The sequence below is a fragment of the Felis catus genome, chromosome B1, assembly GCF_018350175.1.
Source record: "Felis catus isolate Fca126 chromosome B1, F.catus_Fca126_mat1.0, whole genome shotgun sequence".
NCBI lineage: Eukaryota > Metazoa > Chordata > Mammalia > Carnivora > Felidae > Felis > Felis catus.
In genome coordinates, this window is record NC_058371.1 from 48,474,028 (window position 1) to 48,497,819 (window position 23,792).

At 48.3% G+C, this 23,792-nt stretch overlaps 1 protein-coding gene across 4 annotated transcripts; it reads right to left on the minus strand.

The window, feature by feature from the left end:
• Positions 1 to 808: 808 nt before the first annotated feature.
• On the minus strand, positions 809 to 23,213 carry STMN4 (stathmin 4). 4 transcript variants are annotated; one of them, XM_019828586.2, is made up of 8 exons: positions 23,083 to 23,213; positions 8,462 to 8,553; positions 7,067 to 7,162; positions 6,320 to 6,400; positions 5,699 to 5,907; positions 4,398 to 4,589; positions 3,658 to 3,711; positions 809 to 1,403 (listed from the first exon to the last, which is right to left on the minus strand). In XM_019828586.2, the coding sequence occupies exons 2-7, from the start codon at positions 8,472 to 8,474 to the stop codon at positions 3,691 to 3,693; spliced, it is 612 nt and encodes a 203-aa protein (XP_019684145.1). In that variant the 5' UTR covers positions 8,475 to 8,553; positions 23,083 to 23,213; the 3' UTR covers positions 809 to 1,403; positions 3,658 to 3,690. The 4 variants fall into 4 exon arrangements, with proteins under 4 accessions (XP_019684145.1, XP_019684146.1, XP_011279837.1 ...); XM_019828587.2 differs by lacking the exon at positions 6,320 to 6,400; XM_011281535.3 differs by lacking the exon at positions 3,658 to 3,711.
• Between the last annotated feature and the right edge of the window lie 579 nt (positions 23,214 to 23,792).

Below are 23,792 nucleotides of genomic sequence, written 5' to 3' on the forward strand. Positions count from 1 at the left end.
GATCCCTCCTGCTATCCCAACCTAAAATGGAGAAGCCAAATACAGTACCACTGGTGGGTGGGGGCGGGAGCAATACCAAAAGATTTATTTACAAGGCTGTACAAAACTACACAGTGTGCAGGACAGGGTGGGGGCCCTGCTCTGCAGGCTGTGCCCTTATTTGCAGGGAAGAAGGGGAGGGAGACCCCTTTCTTGTTCATGGTTTAGTGTTCTGGATAAGGTGAATGCTGGCTCTGAAATGATCCCTCTGCTTTCCACTAACAGACATTTAATTTTCTTGCTCACTTTTTGTGACCACCTAGAATCCCACACCCCCAAAGTGAGGAGAACTTCTTTCTTAGGATGATGTCAGGGACCATTCAAATGTCAACCCATAGCGGGCAAGATGGAATTTCTTTCCTCATCAATTCAGTGAATTCAATCCAATAATGGACAATCCACAAAGGGGGAAGAAGAAGAAGAAGAAGAAGAAGAAGAAGAAGAAGAAGAAGAGGAAGGAGAAGGAGGAGGAGGAGAAGAGGAGGAAGAAGTGGAAGAGGTGGGAGGGGAGGGGAGGGGAGGGGGAGGGGAGGGAGAGGGAGGGAGGAGGGGAGGGGAGGAGGAGGAGAAAAGCAAAAAACAAACTCTTTAATTATGCCAAAGTCTGGCATGTTTAACCCACCTCCCCCAGCACCTCTCAGATGCTCTGATGGTCAAACTCAGGAACAAAAGAGGCAGCTGCCCCCTGATGGGTGGAAACCAAATTCAAGAATATTTTGTCAGTCACTGAAAGGACAAATTCAGGAAATAAAGAACGGGAGACCTGGAGTAAATATTTCATTGGTCATGATGATCAAAAGATGATGGTTAATACACACACACTCGGACCTCATCCCACCTGTTGCAGGGCGGAAGCAACACGTCCGGGGGGCCCCCCACCCTCTCCCTGGGCTTCCCCCGCAGGGCCCTGCAGCCGCTGCCCCACCCCGGACTCTGCCCCGTTTGCAGCCTCCCTCAACATGGTGCCTGGACATTCACCGCGAAGAAAAGCCAAGGACTTGACCTGAGTCTGCGGTGGGCAGGGTTGCAATGTCCATGAGTCCTTCTCCATCTTCTTTCCCAAGTTCTCTCCTTCTCTCCCCTCTCCCACCCCATCATTGTTCCCCGGAAACAAATAGGATGGCTTCACTGGTCAATTCTTTACATGTACAAACACCAAAAGCAGAGGAAACACCCCTGGCCACCCCCCTCCCCCCCAAACCCCAGTGCTGGGAGAGCAGCCCGCGGCGGACGAGGCTGCCTCGGGAACTGCGGAGCTGCTGGAGCTGTCCGGCTGTTCTGGAAACTTCTTTGGCCTCTGGGCTTTACCTGGAGGCCTCTTCCTTCAGCTCCTTGTTTTTCCGCACCTCTTCCGCGTGCTTGTCCTGAGAAGGAAGGGAGTGAAAAGGGCAGGTCACACAGGCTTCCCCCGGGATAAGGGGATAAAGGGAAGCCAGGGGAAAGAGAACACAAAGTAAAGAATTGCCGCCACAGGAAGTGAAGAGCAAAGTCTGCAAAGACGTCCTGAGAAGGGGCAGAAGGTGGCAGGTGAGATTGGCAGGAGGCAGGTGAGCGAGCCCACTGGTTCGGCCCGGGGAGCTCGTTGACTGGGGCCAACCTCCCACGGGGAACCCACGTCCCAGCAACCCCAGAGCCCACCCACCTCTCCCTCCTTCACCTGGCCTTCCTGAGCTCGCACTCAGTGCACTGCTTGACTCAGTGTGAGAAGCAGCTCGGTGTCACTATGCGAGAGGAGCATGTGGCATTACGGCCAGGCCTCATTACAAGTGCCCCCCCCCACCCCCGCCCAACACTTGCAACGTGACCACTGCCTTCACTTCTGTCCTTCCCCTCCCTCCATGCAAGTTGTTTTCTTAAGCCCTTTGGTGAAAGATGAGGGCTCTTAAGGTATGAATCGATGGAAGAATCTTTGGAAATGTCACCCAACTCCAGAAAGTGGATTCTCTCACAAGTGGGGTATGAGAACCCTCTTTGCCTCATAGCATAATAGCCAAAAGATGGGATCTGACTTCAAAGACCCATCAGCTACGTGACCTTGACCAATCACGCCACCGATCAGGCCTCAGCAACCTGGCTTTTAAAGAGGGCCATGAACGGAAGGCTCCTTTTACCTCTAGAATTCTGTGACTTTAGTGTTCACCTCCAGGGCACCTCATGGCCTGCCTTCTGTCATCACTCGTTGTACATCTGCCTGGGTCCCCTATTGAACGGTATCTTTCTTGCAGGCAAGGAGCCCACCTTTTTCATCTTTGTATTTCCCCATTCTTCCTAGAGCACCTCGTACATGGCAGGTGCTCAGTAAATATGTCTCTACCAGACCTTGGCAATCATCCAGATATCATCATATCCACATATCAAAAATCAGCCTGGAGTAGGCCTGTTAAGTCGGTCCAGGAGTTCAGGATGTATCTTAAACTATGAATCCATCCCTGAAGAGGCCCTAGAAATTTCCGTGGCCCTAGGAAAAGTGTGGGTAGTGGTGTGTCTAGGACAGTGGTTCTAAACCTCACCCCATAATCAGCATGACCTAAGGAATTTGTGACACCGCCGGGTCCTCGGGCACCATTCCTAGAGAGCCAGTGTCCGTAGGTCTGAGGTAGGGCCCAAGGATCTGTAGCTTTAAACTTAACACCAGGTGAATCTGTTGCAGATGGTCAGTGATCCACACAGAAACTGACACAAAGCATTGGCTTGGGGCAGGGCAGAAGTCATACATCTATCTCTCATTCCACCTCCTGCCTCCATCAGTGACCAAGAGTGAATGGGGTCACGATCCCAAAAGAGTGATGCCCACTCAGATTCTTACTCTGACATTTTGCTTCTTGAAGTCTTACCTCACCTCCGTAGCTATTACACCAGAGTGGGGACCTTCTCAATCTCTTCCCCTCAGAATCTACCTCCACTCAGGTGAGCTCTCTGGGGAGAACCCTAGATTTCTGGGCTCCTTTTCTTTGGCTTCCAATGGTCCCCTCTCTGGCCAAAGGGAAAACAGGATGATTGTGGACTGATCCCCCCGAAGTAGGGGTTGAAAGAGTCCCCTAGGTTTATGGTACCCAGAGAACCGGGTTCTGGTCCCAGCTGCACTGCTTGGTGTCTGTGTGACCCTGGCCAAGTTATTTGACCTTCTCCGACATGGTTTGCCCATCAATTAAATAAGGATAACACTGTTGTGCTTACCTCATGGATTTGCTGTGGGGATAGGGGTATGAAAAGTAAACGTGTTTTTGCCATCATTTAAATACCATACCGTGGCTCTAGCTTCAATGATTTCTTTTGGGTTTGGCCTGAGAGCCCACGCCCCCATTTTATCGCAATCCCAGGTTTTTGTTTTGTTTTTGTTTTTTCCTGCAAGAGTTTGTTCCTAGCCAGCCCTCAGTAACTGGGGAAGCCTGAAATCAGACCCAGATCACTTCCCTCCCATCTGATACTTGGTGGAGGCCTTACTTCCCCTAGGAGGGTGGAGCGTGAGAGTGGAAGGGTTGCCACATGCTGGCCAGAGGCAGGGCCTACGCAACATTCAGATCCCCTGTGAAGAAACCGATCTTTCTAGTAGCTGTTGCCAAGGGCCTGAGACTCTAGGTGGATGGGCAGGAAAAGAGTGGGGACCACGCTGCTCACCATGGGACGAGGCCACCGATCGGGTCCCGGGAGTCACCGCGCAGCAGGCGGCTCCTGGAAATAAAACACAGAGCTGGAGCTCTCCCAGGAGCTGCAGGAGAAACTGGGGCAGCCTGGAGACTCAGGAAATGAGGCCAACATGTTCTCAGCAGAACGGGCTGTTACTCTGCTGACACGTGGGACCAATCCCAGTCTCTCACGTTTCTCCTATGTAGGTGACACCATTTGGTGTATTGACAAAAGGCAGAATATTGGAAAGACCCGTGACTCACTCAGTCCATATCAAGAGGTTTGGAGAGAATCAGGTTTCCTGCTCAATGGTCAACCCAGCTTATCATGCCTTGGCTTAGAGCCAAGAGCCCAAATCATCATCTGGCATTAAATCGAATCAGTCCATTGAAGGATGAAGCCGGGAATGTACAACTGCTTATTTGTCCTTACTCCCTTGCATCACACAGGGTTCCTCTAGAAGATCAGAGGTCTCATCTCACTAAGACAATGAGAAACTTCAATTGTGTAGCTGTGCATCATAGTCCCCAAAGAATTCCAAAGCTCGGCTCATGTTTCTTGCCTATGACTTCCCAGAACATTCCTTGGAACTCTCTAAGGATCCAACCTAACAGAAACACCTCTTTCCTACCTGAGGCTGTTTGCTGCCTAAAATAATATGTAGGCCCTTTATACTTGCCATGGAAGGAAGAGAGTTTCCAGGAATCTCTTCTCTCTCCAAGACCACTTACCTTCTCTTGCAGCCGTTCCAACATGGCGGCAAGATGGGCCTCCCGGTTTTCCTTATTGGATTCCATCTTCTGGGCCAGTTTTTCCTTAGCCATCTTGATGAAATTGTTGTTTTCCTCAATGGCTTTTTGGATCACCTCCCGCTCGTGTTCTCGTTTCTCTGCTAGGTGTTTCAGGAGCTCAGCTTCCTGGTACTAAGGAAGCACAAAAGGGAGAAAGAGGCCCTTGAAAGTGAGCATACCGGGGTGAATTTTCACCACCATCACTTAAGATTTGCACACCCAGAACAGACGCCTCCCTGAGCCTGGCACATTGGCAAGAAGCTGAGACACTCTGGATTCTCCCACCATACCCTCAGTTCTTTTTCTCATTGCCCTCTTGCCTTCCTTCCTTCCTTCCTTCCCTCCTTCTTTCCCTCCCTCCCTCCTTCCTTCATTCCTTCCTTCCCGCCCTCCCTCCTTCACAAATATTAAATGATGATATACCAAGTGCCAAGCACTATTCTAACAACTTGGGGAAACAAAAAGTCTACTAGAGATAAGACATATATATAAGTCTAACCCAGACTAGCATGTGACATATGCCCTAAGAGGTAGAGAGGAAATGCTATAGGAATTCAAGGAAGAAGATTATTTTCTCTTTCAAAGACGAAAAGCTTATGGGGCACCTGGGTGGCTCAGTAGGTTGAGTGTCTGACTTCAGCTCAGGTCACAATTTCATGGTTTGTGAGTTTGAGCCTCACGTCAGGTTCTGTGTTGACAGCACAGAGCCCACTTCAGATCCTCTGTCCCCCTCGCTCTCCGCCCCTCCCCTGCTTGCACTCTCTCTCTCTCAAAAATAATAAATAAACATTTACAAAAAAAAAAGATGAAGAGCTTCCATAAAGATGGGTCAGAGGAATCAATAGGAAACATGGAAGGCACACAAGGGGGTGAAATATACCACCCCATGACCTTCTTACCCTTTCCCCAGTTAAGGATCCTTTTCCTTAATTGTTTAGCCTTTCCCTAAATCGTTAGTGTTTGCCGATGTCTTCCTCTTGTCAGTGTGCATATAAGGCCATCTCTTGGGCATATGTAATTCAGTGCCTTATCCCTCTAACCAAACTGTAAGCTCCTAGAGACCAGGTACCTCACTTCTTTGTTTCCCTCAATGGTTGTTCCATTGTCTGCCCTATCCATGGGAGGCACTGCCGAAATATTTGTACGTTGGTGGTGACCTGACCTCAGCTCAGGGCCACCACCTGCCTTCTCTAAGTCCCTCCCCTCATGCTGAGATAGAGGAAAGAAAGGACAGCACTTACCTTTCTTCGCTCCTCAGCTGCTTCTAGTTTCTTCTGGATCTCTTCCAGTGATGGGTCTCGCCGCCTGGGTAGGGAGGCATTGAACTCGGGGACCCCATCGAAGGAAGGTGGCTTCAGGATGACTTCAAAGGACTGGCCCGAGGTACATTTGTTCAGCTCAATGACTTCCATGTCGGAAATTACACACCAGTTCAGGTCCACTGTGTCTGCTAAAGAAAGCAATAAAAGGGGCTGCTCACCCCCTGTAAACTAGATTGGTGCCCCCAAAGCATGCACACATGCACACGTATATGGGAGCTCTAGGGTCCCCAAGGCAATCAGTTCTGGGTTGGTCCTGAACTAGGCACCTGAGGTGAATGGGGCTGAAGGGGCTGGTAGCCATGGCAAGGGCTCAGGCTCCAAGAGTGAGGTCCCTGGCATCGCGGTTTCTAATAATGGCCGTAGCAACTGCTTTCACTTTTGTTTCTGCCACAGGCTCCCACCGTCGTTGAGCTCTTGCTCAAATTGTCCTCAGCGGCAGCCAGTGGTTCATTTGCCCACCACCCACCACCCGTCCACTCCTCGTCCCACTACCAGTCTGATGGCTCAGCCTATTGCCACCTCTCCCCTGCTCCCTCCTACCCTGCTCTCTTCTTTCTCTCCAGTCAGCACTGTCTTTCCGCTGGCTTTGATCTTTCCTCCTACACTGTCTCCCACACCAGCCTAGACAGAAAAAACAATCTCAGGTAACCCAAGCACTCCCATCTCTCGTTTCCAAAACAAACCTGTCCCTTCCTTTTAATCCCACGGAAATTAAGAGGTGACCTGCTCCCCACCCCTCCCTGAGCAGAATGTGGCCACTCAGTGCCCCCTGCCAGTGTCCTGGGACCCTGTCACAGGTCCCAGGCAACATGGCTACCGCACAACCTCCTTGGCTGGCTGCAGGGGGAAGTCCTCTCGTTCGCCCCCGCTCTGGACTCCGTCAGAGCATCTCCACCATTCACTAAGGAGACCTATCAACTGTGGAATCCAGTGGTTTGCACTCATCTTCTATTCTAGGTGTTCCCCAAGGGCAGAATCTCTGACTGCCTCACCTCGGCATCTTCCACAGCATCCGTTTGTTAAATGAATGCAGAAAAGATAAGATCAGGAGGCAGAGGGCCTGATTCACCTTCAGCTGCTACCTAGTCCCCCGGGGTTCAGCCCCACACCAGCCTTTGCCTGATGCTTAGACCCTCAGAATCAGCTGCCGTGGTTTTACTGGCTCTGGGAAAGAAAACTTGATACTGGGAGGAGAGTTTCATAAAATTGGGACAGGAGCGTGCTACTCATGGATACGAGCCCAGGAATCCTCCATAAGCTACACCCTCAACTGTGGCCCTCACTTACCTTCGTATTTATAGGATGATTTATTCAGAGGATCGGCCAGAAAACAGGAGCAGAACAAGGACACCAGTGGGAGCTCCTTCATCTTCTCTTTGTAGGCTGCAGAAACACCGGCAGAAGGTGGTGACTCCCTCCTAGTCTCCTGAGTCAGCCTCCGTGTGAGTCTGGGTGCCTGAGCAGCCAGGGGTCACCAGGCTCCACAGCGGCACCTAAACCACCCAAATCTACCCCTTGCCTGGGGATTCAGCCCCCTTTGTCCTGAGCGGCCCATTTTAGGATTCCTGTGTGTGATTCAGATCCACTTCTGTCCACCTTATTAGAACCTGACCCTTCCAGAGCACCCAGATGACCCCATCTTCTCCTGAGTACATTGTTTCCCTTCTTCCTACCGAATGCAGAAGGCCCTCAGGTAAAGACCACAAACCCCAACCTGGCACCCTGGACCTAGTTCTCTGTCTCCTCACACTTGCCCAGAATATTCCATTTACTTTGCTCCGAGATGCAGGAAGTCCACGCTCCATTTTAGTCCAAGTACTCAGCAGTGCTTCTCTGAATGGTAAAGATGCACACCACCATCCCTCCGGTCTTGCCTCTCCCTGGGTGGCAAGGTCAGGCTGTGAGCCTTCTCTGACCTTCCCAGCACAGGTGCCGGTGCCCATAAAGGCACCCCCACCGTCTAGTCTCTTTGTGTCAGGAGAGGATTTGAAAGCCAAGAGGTCACAAGTTAGAGCTGATATGGTCAAGTCCAGCCCACTATTGCCCTGGCCCCGGCCTGTGATCCTGCCTGTCCCCCCACCACCCTGGGGCCAGTGCACCTTGTTTGAAGCTCCACATGCTCAGGCCCTCTCAGTTCTCAGCTAAACCCAGTGTGGTGCCCAGGCACTCTCCTTCTTCTTTCCTTTTACTTGCTGAAAGCATAATCCAGTGTGAAAATAATACGTGTGCATTATAAAAAGTTTTTAAAACAGGCACAGATGAGTAAAAGAAAGGCTCTGGGGCGCCTGGATGGCTCAGTCGGTTGAGCGTCCGACTTCGGCTCAGGTCATGATCTCGCGGTCCGTGAGTTCGAGCCCCGCGTCAGGCTCTGTGCTGACAGCTCAGAGCCTGCAGTCCGTTTCAGATTCTGTGTCTCCCTCTCTCTCCGCCCCTCCCCCGTTCATGCTCTGTCTCTCTCTGTCTCAAAAATAACTAAATGTTAAAAAAAAAATTAAAAAAAAAAAAAAGAAAGAAAAGCTCAGCTGTGATCCCACCCACCATCTAGAGATAACGCCTTTTAGTCCTGGGGTATACTTTCTGTCAGTCTTTTACCCTTCTCTGTGTCTAGGTAAGCACAAATATGTGTGTACAGAAACACCCTGCCCTACGGTGCCCCGCTGCATAGACAGTTTTTGTACCTACCGGCGAGGGTCATGTTTTCAGGAATGTGAGGGCTGAATCTGGCTGAAAGTCACAGAGTAGGTCTGTCACCAGCTCAGGACGCTGTCACAAATCTGAGAAAGAGAGCATGTTCCCACTGACAGGTTATTCGCATAAGAAAGGTCTTTGCACCACTGGGGAGGGAATCCCAGGACGCAGCTGGTCTGCCCCCACCTCCAGGACCTCTACACACCCACTCTCCCTTTCCCAAACACAGACCCCCCTCTTCCATATTACCGCAAGCAAGTTCAGTTTCCGGGCACTAAGGATAGCTTCATAATTGGCTTTCTAGTCTCAAGCCCCCCCGAGCATCAGACATGGGTTTCCCAAAACTGTACATGTCAAGAGCTGTTCATTTGTCTCTGTGCGGCTCAGTGGCTGGGCCAAAGCAAAGGCTGAGGTGAGAGACAAATCTTAAGTCAGAATCGCTTGGGAGGTTTTCACAAAATAAGTCTGTGTCCTGAATTTTTCCCTATTCCCCCTCCCAGCCCATTCTGATAGGGGGTGAGAGGGCATTGGACAGAGGCTGTCAAAATCCTAGTTCACATGGCCTCTCGCTCACTACCCACCAAACACTCCCTGACCCCGTTTAAGACCAACTATGAGAAGAGACAAATATTATTAAGGAATGATGTCATCACGATGCGGTTGGTACAGAGATGGAAATCTGCACGCAGGATTATTGTGGGAGCACAGAGATGGGGCTTCATGCTCAGCACGAGGCTTGGGGAGCCAGCAAGGGACCCCGGGTGTTAGCAGCACCTGCATTGAGTCTTAACTGATGAGTCGGAGTTAAGCCTGGAGGGCACTGTGCGAAGGGAGCCATAAGCTGGAGGTGGGCGAGTGTGGTGAGAAATCTCTACGTCTATGGTTGACCAGAGAGTGCAAAAGAGGAGGGGGAGGTGAAACAAGAGAAGCAGGGAGGGAGAAGGTCAGGGACAGTAGGGGACAGACGTCTACCGAAGGCTGCTATGCAAGGGAATGAGGAGTAGCCAGCAGTAAGTAGCCATCATGGGGAACACTTGATCCTTGGCCACTGTGGTGGTTAACTTTTGTGTCCACGTGACTGGACTAAGGGATGCCCAGATAGCTGGTGAGCGTTATTTCTGGATGTCTCAGGGACACCCCCTCTCAGGGACAGGTTAGTATTTGAGTGGATAGGCTGAGTAAAGATGACCCTCCCCAGTGTGGGTGGGCCTCACTCAATCTGTTGAGGGCCTGAACAGAACAGAAGGCGGAGAAAGAGTGAATTGGCTCTCTCTGCTTAAGCTGGACATCCGTCTTCTCCTGCCCTCAGACGCGAGAGCTCCAGTTCTCTGGCCTTCAGACTTGGGCTGGAGTTCTGCCCCCAGCTTTCCTGGGTCCCCAGCTTGTCGGCAGCTGATCGTGGGGTTTCTCAGCCTCCATAACCGCGTGAGCAATCCGTCACAATAAATCTCTTTCTGTATGCGTCCTATTGGTTCTGTTTCTCTGGAGAATGCCGACTAACACAGCCACCCTCAGTGGGCACTGTGCCAGGGCGGCATGAGCCAACAGCTTCCCTGCCTGCATCCTCACAAGGCAAAGGACTCTGAGATTGACTCAGAGTCACTTTCCTTCCTTAATGAGGCATATTCCCAATGGGGACTGGGGTCTGTACTGGCTGGGGGTGGGCAGGGGCGCCAACAGGAGCAGCGGGCTCAGCTTTAGGCCAGACCCATGTGGACTCCAACACAGACTTGACCTCAAATTGCACACGTTAAATGAGAAATGCATACATACAGCATCCAGCAAAAAGGAGGTACTTAATAAACGTGTTTCCTTTCGTCCGCCTTTTCCATCAGGGTGGCCACCAGCCCCCACACACCTGCTTCAGAGTCACTACCTCTCTGGTCCTCACCATCCCTGCAGTTAAGGACTGTCATTGCCATTTGAAGATGAGGAAACAGAGGTTCAGAGGGTTTATGTGGGTTGCTCGGGGTCATGCGGTTAGAGAGTTAAAAACACAGCAACTGGAAGCCAGGTCAACCGGCTCTGGTCAAAGCTCTGAAACGAGGTCAAAAGCACTAAGTTCCCTCCAGCAACTCCATGTTCTTTGGAGCCAGGGGCCCTGCCATGCACCGCCCCCTTCGCCGTGCAGCACAATAGGCCTCTTTACTCAGAGTCAAGCTGATCCTGACAGTACCAGCGGGTCCCTGAACAGGGCCTGGAGGGGACATCCCTGGTCATGAGGCTCCATTCCACACAATCTCAGCCCACGACTGGGCTGATTGATGAGGTGACTGGGAGGGTGAGAGGGTCCTTGCCAGGAGAGGGAGCCTCATCAGATTTTAACCTAGGTAATGGATCTGACGTAGGGGTCCAAATAAGTGAAGTGAGGCAGAGAAGGGACTCTGAGAAAGAAGGGGGACTGAACTGGGCTTTTTCTCTAGAGGTGGGTGCCTGGAACCAGGGACTGCGCCCCTCAGCCTAAGCTGGGAATGATGATCAAGGCCCTCCAGCCTTGGAGCACAGATGACAACTGCCGTCACCCACGTTATCCCAATTAATGTTCACTTGAGGCTGAGTTAACAAGACAGGAATCATCAGCTTCACTTTCAGATGAAGAACCTGAGGCTTAGAGAAACTGAGACTCTTGGCTAAGGTCACACAGCTACTTGGTGGTAGCACTGGCTCTGGGACCCAGCTCTTCTGACTTGTGAGCTCTTCCCTTTTGGCCAGAGGAGGGACTGGATGCTAGCGGCCAGGTCCTCCATGGTCCTGGAGACTCAGGGAAAGCCGATCTGGCCTGAAGGTACGGTTTAATTACAAATATGAGTGAGTGCTTTCCACACTTCTTGGGAAGATATTGTGCTGGGAGTTATAGAAGCATGAAGAACCAGGTAGAGAACAAAGGTCAGAGAGGCCAAGAAGGAAGACCAGGGCAGGGAACAGGAGACACTCCAGAGATGGGCAGAGGCATGCATAGCCAAGGGAGCTGTAACTGAAAGCTCTCTGTTTCACAGGACTGGGGCCCACATAATCAAAAATGTGTATTTATAGAGCATCTACCATGTGGCAAATGCTTTCATTTTAATTTTCATAAGAGCCTTATGATGTAAAGATTATCGTCCCTGTTTTATAGGTGTGGAAATTGAGGCTCAGAAAGGGTAAGTGACATTTCCAAGGCTACTCAGTGAAGTGGGTTGAATGGTGTCTCCCAATAAGATACGTCCTCGTCCTAACCCCTGCAACTCGGGAACGTGGATTTATTTGGAAAGGGTCTCTGCAGATTTAATTAAGTGAAGGACTTCGAGGTCAGATCATCCTGTATTATCCAGGTGGCATCAAATGTAATAACAAGAGTCCTTATAAGGGACACACAGAGGGGAGAGGCCATTCGAAGAGGGAGGCAGAGATTGGATCGATGCATACACAAGCCACCAGAAGCTGGAAGAGACACAAAAGTTCCCTCCCCTAAGGTCTTATGGGAGAATGACACCTTGGACTTCTGCACACCAGAACGGTGAAAGAATTAATTTGTGTTGTTTCAAGTCATAAGTTTGTGGCAATTTGTTACGGCAACTGCAGGAAACTAATACATGCAGTAAGTGGCAGAACCAAGGCTCAGACCCATGATTCTTCCACCTTATCTCAACTACCAGTGTTTATACACAGTCAATTTGTTCCTTAAGATAATTTGTATATTTGCACCTACAGGTGCACCTACAGGTACACGGGGCCACTAGAAATCCTCATGCCATAGTCGTGACATTTCTATTGCATTCAAGACCCAAAAGATGTTGCTGCCCATGGGACATTCTGAGAAAAGATAGAAGGGGGCAGAGGAGAGGGCCTAGACTCTTCTAGAGAAGCCAGCGGCGCAAAGAGGTCCCAAGCCATTGGGTGGTGGCAGCCACAGGAGGGCGCCCAACTTTGCCCCTAATTAACAGGGAGCATCAGAGTCAAATGGGGTGGGTCATACCTGCCTCCCCAGCACTTAGCCCGGCTACGTGAGGTCTCCAAGTTGGCTGGTGGGTTAGACCCAGATTGGATGCACACCACTTGGAAGATCTGGTTATGCTAACCCGTAGCCTGGAGGCCCTTCAGAATGGCCCTTTGGCCTCTGTTCTCCCATCTTAGACACCAACATCTCAGGCCATTCTCCTGGATACATCCAATCAACCTGAGGGCCCACAAACCAGCCTTTGCCTGGTCCCTACAAGCTTCTCACAATGCTGGGAATCTGTTAAACGGCATGGTGGCTTGGGTTATGTTGTCAGGCCACAGCAAAACACCTGCACTGCAATGGGGCCACCAGGCCTGTCCTAGAACTGCCAGAGAAGGGCGTTAAGAGATGTTATTGCTCAAGTTTACAGAGGACAAAATGCCAGGAATTCAGGGAGGCAATATGAAGACTAAAAGACAATAGGGGCCAGGGGCACCTGGGTGGCTCAGTCAGTTGAGGGTCTGACTTCGGCTCAGGTCATGATCTCAAAGTATATGAATTCTAGCCCCACATTAGGCTCTCTGCTGTCAGCACAGAGCCCGCTTTAGATCCTCTGTCTCCCTCTCTCTCTCTGCACCTCCCCAACTCACTCTCTGTCTCTCAAAAATAAATAACATTTAAGAGAGACAACAGAGGCCAGAGTAGACATGAGTCAGTCCCATGGGGGGAAATCCTATCTGAAACATCTAACATCAGAGCATCGTAAGGCAAAAAAAAATCTCTGCACTGAGGCAAACCTCTAGCCCTCCCAGAGGCTCTTTGTGTGTTTTCTGTTATGGCAAAGGCCAGTCCCAGGCCTCCCCAGTCCTAGGAAAGACCAGGACAATGACTGTATCCAGCCATAGCAAAGATCAAAGCAGTCCCCAACCGAAGGTAGATGACTCACACTCACTCAGCCAATAGCACAGAACCAGAACCCACGACAGTGGCCTCCTGACTCTTGCCCCACGCTCACTCCCAAGCATTCTTGATGGGTGCAGACTGCTGGTCAAGAGGCAGGGCCTCCCTGGGCAGCCCCACCCTGGGGCTGTCAGTTATTGATCCAGCAAAGCCCGTAGTGAGGGGACTCAAGCTTCCAATGGCAAAAGTGAGAGTGTGCTGGGTTATGCTGCAATTCAGATTCTGCAGGTGCTTCTCTCGCTGCCATGGCTTCCGAACTTGACAGTGTGTGGGCGTGCAGACTGGATTTTGGGGGGAACACAGAGGACCTGCTGGGCTGCATGCAAGACTCATTGGGACCAGGAATAGCAGTGGGAAGATCAGAGACCTCCAGGCTAGACGAAGCATTTGTACTTTATATTCTATTCAGTAGGAAGGTACTGCCCTCATCGTTTGAATAAGAAGAGAGAGAGGAAATGGTAATGCTGATGATAATAGCAATAATAATAGCTACCCCATCTTGAACACCTGCTTGTACCAGAAAATTCACAAGCGTTATCTCAAGTTATTCCCTGAGGTTATTTGTAAGGAGGCACTTGAAGCTTGGCAGAGTCAGGTTAATGACACCAAGTCCTACAGGTAGTTAAGGGCAGAGCTGGGATTGTCATCCTAAAGCCCATCTCTGCCATTAGCTGCTACTCATGCAAAAATAGATTCTTCTGGCAACATCAGCTTGAGGGAAAGATTAGGAGAAGAAGTTTGGAAGCCAGGACTAGGCACAAAATGGTGAGGAACTGCCTAGAACCAGTAACACCTTGGACTGTTTGCATTCCACCCAGCACTGTTTTCTCATTTGCAAACTGACCTGTACATTTACTCCAGTGCCAGCATCTAAGCGCCTATGTATGAAAAAGTGATCACACATTTTCGTTGATGGACTGAACCATTAACGTAACTGGTAGATAATTAGCGGTAACCCCATCGAGCAGAGACCCAGGCCATGAAGAGGTAAGACGCAGAATGAGTACATTTTGACTGGCAGTGAGGGTGGCTGAGAGAGAAGGTCTAGAAATTAAGGCTGTTGACTGAAGGGGATCTCATGTGGCGCAGTGGGGGGCAAGGAGTCCAAAGTGAAGAGATCAGAACCCCCAGTTCTTTCCTAGAATATCAGAATGTCAGCGATGGAGGGGACTGAACTGGTGATCACTAGCCAGAGGGTCTCAATGAGGGCAGCCCACTCCCAGGAATATATGTGGGACTTTTTGGTGGTCACTAGACTAGAGGTGTTCTCGGCTGTTAGTGGGCAGAGGCCACGTAAACCAACACCCTGAACTGCACATAAGATTCCCACACAACCAACAACTGTCCCTTCCAAAGTGCCCAGATGCTCCTCCCAGAGATCAGAGATTCTGAGATCACACTGAGTTGATGGCCAAGATGGGACCAGGGTCCAAGTGTTTGCCCTCACCATTCATACTGATCCTTTCCCTCCTCCCAACCACCAGGATGTGAGGGAAAAGCTCACTTGGGGGCCACCAGAACAGCAGAGATAGGGAAGAGAAAGGGATGCAGAAGAACTTTTCTACATGACCAAAAATGGTGACCCCTGCTCCCAGGGTTTCTATAATGCAGTTGGTGACCAGGAGCTGATAGACAAGAGCACCAAAGTCTCTAGTGCCACATGGCTATTTATTGGGCACATGCCAGAACTCCCAAGGCAACTCTGACTGTCCACTGCCCAAGTGAGCCAGCATTTTGTTTGTTACTGCAAGGAATGCCCAGATAAGGCCTTCGGGATGTGTCAAATCTTATGAGGACTATTTTTGAAGCATAGGAAGCTAACACATCCAAGTGGTTTGAATAGAGTGGTCCGGGGCAGGGGTGTTCAGAGACAATAGAGGGACTGTGGAGTGGATGCAGTGAGCTCTGATCTAGGTCTTCTAACACAGGCAGGACAGGGAGGTGGCTCTGTCCCAATCACTAGTCTTACCGAAGTTATACGTGTGCTGGAAACAAGCTGCACAAACTACCTCAATGTCACAAAATCATATCATCTCTGCACAGTGCCCCTGGTTATTTTGTGCTGATCAGAAGACTCTGACCGAAAGCCATATCTAGGTTAACAAAGAGAGAGAGAGAGAGAGAGAGAGAGAGAGAAATTATTCTTTTCATGAATGTGGTTCATTCTTTCCATATTATTTATTGACTATTTAATTCTGTGCCAAACACTCAGCCGGGTCCTAAAGTAACCACGGGGGTTTTGGGTGATGAAAATGTGAAACAGGTCCCCTGGGTGAGAATTCGGGGCCTCTGGAAGTTCTGCAGATGCTCCGCGAGTCTTCAGCAATTCTCCAGCAGTTATAAAGGCAGAAGGAGCGGATATTAGAGCACAGGTCAAGACTGGGCCAGTGAGATCCACAGGACACTGGACAGGCACAACAGTGTGTGATTAGCTGGCATTGGGGAGCTGGCGCTTACCTGAACACCACTTTCACTTGGGTTGCTTCTAAGGGGATCAAGAATAGGAGAGGTGAGAACCATGGTCAGGAGCAACTTCCAGACAGTACCTAACGGACTCAGAAATGCAGCTTCGGTTGTGCTTCTAGGAAATAAGGAGGAGTCACCTGTTGACAAGTGCACACCTCTGGAGGCCTAAGTCTGAGGAACCCCTCCTAGTTGTAATAGCTACATTGGGAGGCAAGCCAGAGGAGGAAAATTAAGTCTGGGGAAATGAGTCCCAAATAATCCACAGCGATAGCACTTTCTGGGCTGCTTTTATTTTCCATTCAACACCTACAGAAGAATCAACATACTAGAAGCAAAGTTCCAGTGGAAAGAGTCTAAGTGTCCATCAACTGATAGATGGATAAAGAAGATGTGGTTTCTACATACAATGGAATGCTACTTGGCAAGGAGAAAGAATAAAATCCTGCCATTTTCAGCAACGTGGAACTAGAAGAACTAGATGGAACTCACTCGTGCTAAGTGAGATAAGTCAGAGAAAGACAGATACCATGTTTTCACTCATATGTAGAACCTGAGAAACTTAACAGAAGACCATGGGGGAAGGGTAGGGGAAAAAATAGTTTCAAACAGAGAGGGAGGGAGGCAAACCATAAGAGACTCTTAAATACAGAGAACAAACTGAGGGTTGATGGCAGGGGAGAGGGGAAAATGGGTGATGGGCATTGAGGAGGGCACTTGTTGGGATGAGCACTGGATGTTGTATGTTAGCGATGAATCAAGGGAAACTACCCCCAACACGAAGAGCACACTGTATGTTAGCCAACTTGACAATAAATTATATTAAAAAAAAAAAAAAGAAAGACAAAAAACAGAAGCAAAGTTCCAGGGCATGGACTTCCATTCAGGGTCTCTGGGTGGAGTGCAGAGCATTGCAACCCAGGTACCATGAGAGACCCTGGACTCAGATTACTTGGAAGCATCAGCATATGGAAGAAACTCTTGTAATCTGAGTCCTAGTGACACCAATAGCAATATTTTGGAGTACTTTACAGTTTATCAGACATTTTCAATTGCGTATATGTGTATATGTACATTTTATATGTAATGTTTTAATTATAAGCATATTAAAATCCTAGTTTGAAACATCTGTGTGACAGAGAAACAAAAAGAAATCCCTGCCAGGTTGCTACTTTTTCCTGTTGGCACTTCCTTCTAGTTTTTTTTTTTTTTTTCCTAATGTCCATTATTTTTACATGGTTGCAATCTGGACATATATATTTCATCATTGCATTCTCTCCAAATCCTATAAAATAGGTACTATTATACCCATTTCACTGATGATCAATTCAGGTGAATTACTTGATTTACCTAAAGTCATACAAGCAGAAAATGATAAAGATGGGATTTGAACTAGTGTCTTCTTACGTCAAAGCTCCATGGTACTTCCTCATATCCAAGGCCAAGAGAAAATGTAAGTAAGACGGATGATTGCCTAGGGCATGTGGATGAAGGGCACACAAAGGCTCCTGGGCCCCACATCTGCCTTCCCACCATGGGCAGCCCCAGGGCTTAAAATTCTCACTACTAAGTTCTCTCTTGCATCAGGCAATGTCTTCGAAAGTCCTGTTAAATAGGGGATGAATCACTGGAATCTACCCCTGAAATCATTATTACATTATATGCTAACTAACTTGGAAATAAATAAATAAATAAATAAATAAATAAAAATTTTAAGAAATGTTCAAGCTAGAAAATGAAGGAATAAAAAGCCTTTTATGAGGAAAAAAAAAAAGTCCTGTTAAAATGCATACACATGACCTACCAAGTGTAATAAATTAAATCATTTTCACATCAGCAGAGAACAAGCAATAGATTTGTAGACATTCCCAGGGGGCAAGCTCTCTGCCCTTAGATGGGAGGAGCCCTGGAGATCTCTAGCATTGCCCACCCTTTTCAGATGAAGAGACAGAAGCCCCAAGAGGTTCGGTGCCTTTCCCAAGATTAAGTAGGAGGAACAGAGTCAGGTTCCCAACCTACATTTAGCCTATAATCAAGGGACAGTCTCACCTTTGGCAATATTATTCTTGTTTTCATTATTCTTTCATTCTTCCCCAATGCTTTGTATGTTTCACATCTTGTGTTTGATCTTTAAGTTAAAATCATTTCTATCTATATTTTATTACTTTAAGGAGAAAACAGTATCTAACGTTTTTCTTCGTGAGAGATGAGAGTTTTGCATACTTTAATTTCCTTCCCTACAAAATTTCTGATTTTGTCACAGTGACTGTGTTTTCAGTTCTGGATTATTATTAATGATTTCCTTCTTAAATTATTCATTTAACAAACATTCATTGAGAACCTACTATATGCACTATGGGAGATGCTAAGACAATATACATGTATATATAATGATAAATTTAATAGACACATTCCTTAGCCTTAAGATATTCGACATTTGCATTCAGCTTTGTAAATGCGTTGATTATATTGAGACAAAGGCTCTAAATTCTAGTGCTTTCTTTCGTGGTAACCATTAGCAATGTCATATCTTTTTTGTATTTGGGTTCTTTAATTTGATAAAAAAAAATTTTGGCTACCTAGACTACTTCCGGGGTAATATATTTTTCAAGAAGGGTTTGTGGAGTACCTACTGAGCCCTTACATATCTGTTTGATGGCAGATGCAGAAGACAGACAAACCTATCCCGGGATCAACAGTCAAGTTGTGTTAGTGCTTCCACATTCTGTGTTTCAACCTTGCTTTCTACCTGGTTCGCATTTCAGGGCACTGACACCCAAATGGTCCACTGGAACTCTGCATCTGTCGCATTTCAGGGCACTGACACCCAAATGGTCCACTGGAACTCTGCATCTGTCCCACCCCCTTGCCCACTGGGTCTTTCACCCTGTCGCCTGCACTCAGCTCCTTTCTCTGGATTCACAGTCTCTGGTCTGTTCTCTGAACTCCCGGTTGCCTGTGCCTTGCCATGAATTAGGTCAGTCAACCACCCCAGACCCCTGTTCCTTTCAATCTGTTCTGTCCTCTTGCTTCCGACCACCTACCTCTGACAGAGGACCCTAAGGGAATGGACGCACAGCGGCGATCAGTTTTAATGGATAGAAAAGACCAGTGAGCATGAGAGAAGGAAGGGGGAAAGGATAGATGTGTATGGGGAGGCAGGGGTAATGTACCCATTATCTGTGTATTTTCCTGTCTTCCTAGTGGAACTAAAAATGTAAAAACCTAGAAAATGTTTTTTAAAATATCAGAAGAGATTTTCTTTGTCCTTACTCTTCCTCAAAGAAAAACACACAAAGTAACATTTTTCCAGTCTATCACATCTCTAAATATAGCAAATTCTAACTTAATAAGCAAATTCAATCATACATGATGAATGTTTATTAGCCAAGCCAAAAAAAAAAAAAAAAAGTGGGGTAGAGTTTGTTTCTCTACAGAGCATTATAAAAATTACATTTTGCATGTTTTATCATTTTTCCCCAAATTCCTATCCCTCTCCCCAAATAAAGGTCTCAGCTCTACCTACCTGTCATTTCAAAATCTCTGGGAATTCTGTGTCTGCAAATGATAGTCTCCAGGTAAGTGGGAAATAAAACAAAGATATCAAGGGGTCTGGAGAAAGGATCTCAAGGGTTCAGGAAAAATTAAGCCTTTCTTGGATTAGGATTTTGATTTTGAAAATATCCAATCATTTAAAATCAACAGCACAGGGACGCCTGGGTGGCTCAGTTGGTTGAGCGTCCGATGCTTGGTTTCAGCTCAGATCATAATCTCACGGTTCGTGGGATCGAGCCTCATGTTAGAGCCTGCTTGGGATTCTCTCTGTCTCCCTCTCTCTGTGCCCCTTCCTCTCTCTCTCTCTCTCTCTCTCTCTCCTCTCAAAATAAATATATAAACTTTAAAAAATAAAAGAAAATAAAATCAACAGCACAGAAGATCTGAATTTTCCCGTTCTTTCTATGTGATTGGTTTAATATAAACACTCGGTCCTTCTCTCTTCTCCTCTCTCTTCCCTTCCTTTTCTGCCTCCCTGTCACACCTTACTCTGGATCTCAGTTTATCAATCTTTATTGTCCTACTTTAAACCTCATCAGTCAGCCCACTCATGTCCCACAGGGCAAATGTGGTTTAATTGGCCTAGTCGGATGAGAGAAGCAACAACTGTGCTTGGCCCTTGGATTTCTTTTACTGAGCCAAAAGGAAATCTAGATATTAAGCCAAAAAATGCAAGACACTCCCACCACCCCACCAGCCAATAGTATGTCTGTTCAACACTCTGCTCAGGAAGGACAGATTTTTTCCATTTTTGATGGGTCCTTTAGAACACAGGATCTCCTAAAGAGATAGTTTTTCCACTTAAACACAGTACTTGGATTTTGGACACTTGATATTGTATATGGTCATAGGGACATGTTTGAACAAGATAGTTCTCCTTTCAAGAAGGTCACAGTCCTGGGGCGCCTGGGTGGCTCAGTCGGTTAAGTGGCCGACTTCGGCTCAGGTCATGATCTCGCGGTCTGTGAGTTCGAGCCCCACGTCGAGCTCTGTGCTGACAGCTCAGAGCCTGGAGCCTGTTTCAGATTCTGTGTCTCCCTCTCTCTGACCCTCCCCCAATCATGCTCTGTCTCTCTGTGTCAAAAATAAATAAACGTTAAAAAAAAAATTAAAAAAAAAATAAAATAAAAAAAATAAAGGTCACAGTCCTTCGGCTCAGATCGTGATCTCACAGTTCGTGGGTTCAAGCCCCGCGTCGGGCTCTGTGCTGACAGCTCAGAGCCTGGAGCCTGCTTTGGATTCTGTGTCTCCCTCTCTGTCTCTGCCTCTGCCCTGTTCACACTCTGTCGCTCTCACTTTCTCTCTCTCAAAAATAAATAAATGTTAAAAAAAAATTTTTTTTAAATCAAGAAGTTCACAGTCTACAATATGGGTGAATCTTGAGGACATTATGCTAAGTGAAAGAAGTCAGTCATAAAAAGACAAATGCTGTGTGATTCCACTTATATAAAGTACCTAGAATGGTCAACTTCACAGAGACAGGAAGTAGAATGGGGGTTGCCAGGGGCTGGGGGGGGGGAGGGGAGAATGAAGAGTTAGTGTTCAACGGGGACAGAGTTTCAATTTGGACAGATAAAAACAGTTTCGGGGATGGATGGTGGTGACGGCAGCACGACAACGGGAATATAGTCAACACGACGTAAAAATGGCGAAAGTGGTAAATTTCATGTTATGTGTATTTTACCAAATTAAAAATAAAAAAAAATGTTCAAAAGAAGTTCATAGTCTAGTAAGAATTATCCATAGGCTTATAGTCTTAGAAAAGGTCATAAGGGTCCCTTAGCCAATGTTTTTTTTCTTACTGGGACCGACAATAAAGAACTTCATTTTATATCATGAGCCAGCATGTATATGTCCTAATACTGACATATACACACATATATATAGTCATTGATACATCAACGTGGATACACATAAATATACACATAACTAAAATATAGACATAAATATGGGTGCATTTATTTATAAATATGACATTTATTAAATATGTTTATAAACATAATTTATTTACAAATATTTATATAACTAAAAACACATCATTAAAAAATGGCATAGGAAATATTTACTATATGGAACGTGTTTTGACTTTTTTTCTACTCTAACTCCATTTTATTTGAAAAATATATATATCAGTTACAACCCCCAAATTTGATTTCACAGTCCACTAATGGATCCCAGTCAGCAGTTTGAAAAACACTAATCTAGCCCAGTCTCCAAAACAATGCAGAAATCTCTATAACCGATCTCCTGGGTGATCATCCAACTTCTGTTTGAATGCCCTCAGTGATGGGGAGCTCACTCCCTACAATGCTCTGTGGTGAATCCATCTAGCAGTTAAAGATCCCCGTCCACTCCAAACTTGTTCCAGGAGTGGGCCAGGTGGAGCCGGGGATCACAGAAGGTCTGGGACCTGCTGACAGGTGTTCTGGTGCCGGTGACAAGTGGGTTTCAAGGAGTTCCTAGCAGCAAGGTGGGGGCTTGGGGCATGCTTGAGAGGAGGGGGCTGGCTGGCCCTAGAGGACAGGGCAGAGTCTCTGGAGACTCTAGCTTTGCTCAGTGGAGCTGCTAATCAGACCTTGCCCCTCTGCTTCCTCACCACTCTCTCCAGCACTATGATTATCTCCTCAACAGAAGGATGATCTCATTCCCCCTAGCACCCTGACTCCCTGCCTGTAGGAGAGATTTCCTCCCCCTAGAGAGGGGCTCAGCGTCAGGAGAGACAGATTCTCCCACATTCTCTCTCAGTCTGCCACCCACCCCGCAGGACTCCAGCGGGCCACCGCTGGCCATCCCCACCCAACTGTTCTCTTGGTCTTGAGACACGAGGGTATTCCTGCCCAGGGTGTTTGGACTCAAGCTACCTCAACATTTGAGCCCCCCAAGGGATTCCGGGCACCTGCCTTTTTTCAGGACAATGGGACCCCTCCACACCTGACTGTGTCTTCCTGGGAGGAATGAAACAAAGCACTGCCACGTGGGGACAAGGCTGGCCACTGGACAGTGGATCCAGGTCCTGGTCCCCTGGATGAGAAGAGGGCAATGCCTAAACTCCAGGCGAGGGCGGTGGGCTGAGTGAGGAGTGGCCTCGCTCAGCCACCAGCGGGGACCAGGGCGTGGCACTTGTGGGTTCCCGCAGTTTGCAGCCCGACAGCCAGCCGGCCCTGCCCAGGTAGGATGGGTTGACCTCAGGGCGAGGCGGAGCCAGGAAGAGGTGGTGATCTCATTGCATCCTTAGAACCAAGAGCAAAAAGTAACCCAGTGCAGACAGAGGAGAAAGAAAAGGATGATACACAGGGGAAAGGGAGCCAAGAAAAACTGTGGCTGAGAAAGGAAATGTAAAACACAAAGCAGCTTCTAGCCTGAAACAAATCACGGGTCAGAGCCAGCTCCAAGGGAAGCCGGACTCTGAACAAAACCATTCTCCCAAAGCAACAAAACATTTTTATGCAGAAAGATCTCACCATGGACATCTGACCCAAAAGAAACCCTGGCAATCCGCACCTGTCCTCCGAGCTAGCCCACCCTTGCCCCTCGGGGTAGCCCCATTCTTTTCACCTCACCCCATTTCTGCCAGGATTTCACAAAGTTTCATTGATTGAATGAAACCGAAAGGCAACACAAAGGGCGCCAGGCCCCTCGCTCCTCTTCCCTGCGGCTGCTAATAATTTTTTCTTTTGTCTGAAAAGCCTCAAAGAATTTGCATTCCATTCCCACTTACCTGCGGTCCTGTTCAGGCGAGGTGCTTCCTTCCTCACTCCCTCAATTAGTGGTACCCTGGGCTTCTCTCCACATCAGCACCACTGCTCGCTCTCGCCATGACATCACCTCTGAGCTCTGTGATTGGCTGACAGGGGGTTGCTTGGCAATTGGACAGTCTCCGCTGGTGGAGCAGGGATTGCCTGAGTGAGTAACTCTTAGCAGGCCAGGGAGTGGAAGATGATGTCAGACAAACAACCTGCTTTCCATGCTGCCTGTGGCGCTGGGGGCCAGAGGGTAAGGGTAGGGATGCAGAAAGAAGGAGGGAGGGAACGGTACGAGAAGGTGGGGGCGAAGGCACCGCTTGCAAGCTCAGCTGTCTGGCCAGAGGGAGAGCACCTGGAGAGGGGGAGCGATGAATGATTTCCAGAATCTTTAGCTCTTTCAGATCTGGGGGTGGGAAAATATGGCATCTAGAGGAGAAATCAAAAAGAACAGATGAACCCTAAAAATAGCTTCCGGAGGGCTTGGTGCCTGTTTCCAGCTCTGTCAGAAGGGCTGGTGGGTTTGAACAGTGAGTCAGAAGGCAAGGAGGGGCTGCAGACACCCCAGGCTTTGGGGCTCGTGAGGGCCTGGCACGCGGGTCCCAGGAGAGCAAGGCTCCCCCCTTGCCACCTGGCTGTGATGTTGGCCACGCCTCTTCTGTGGCAACCTGACTAGAGCTGGTGGGCC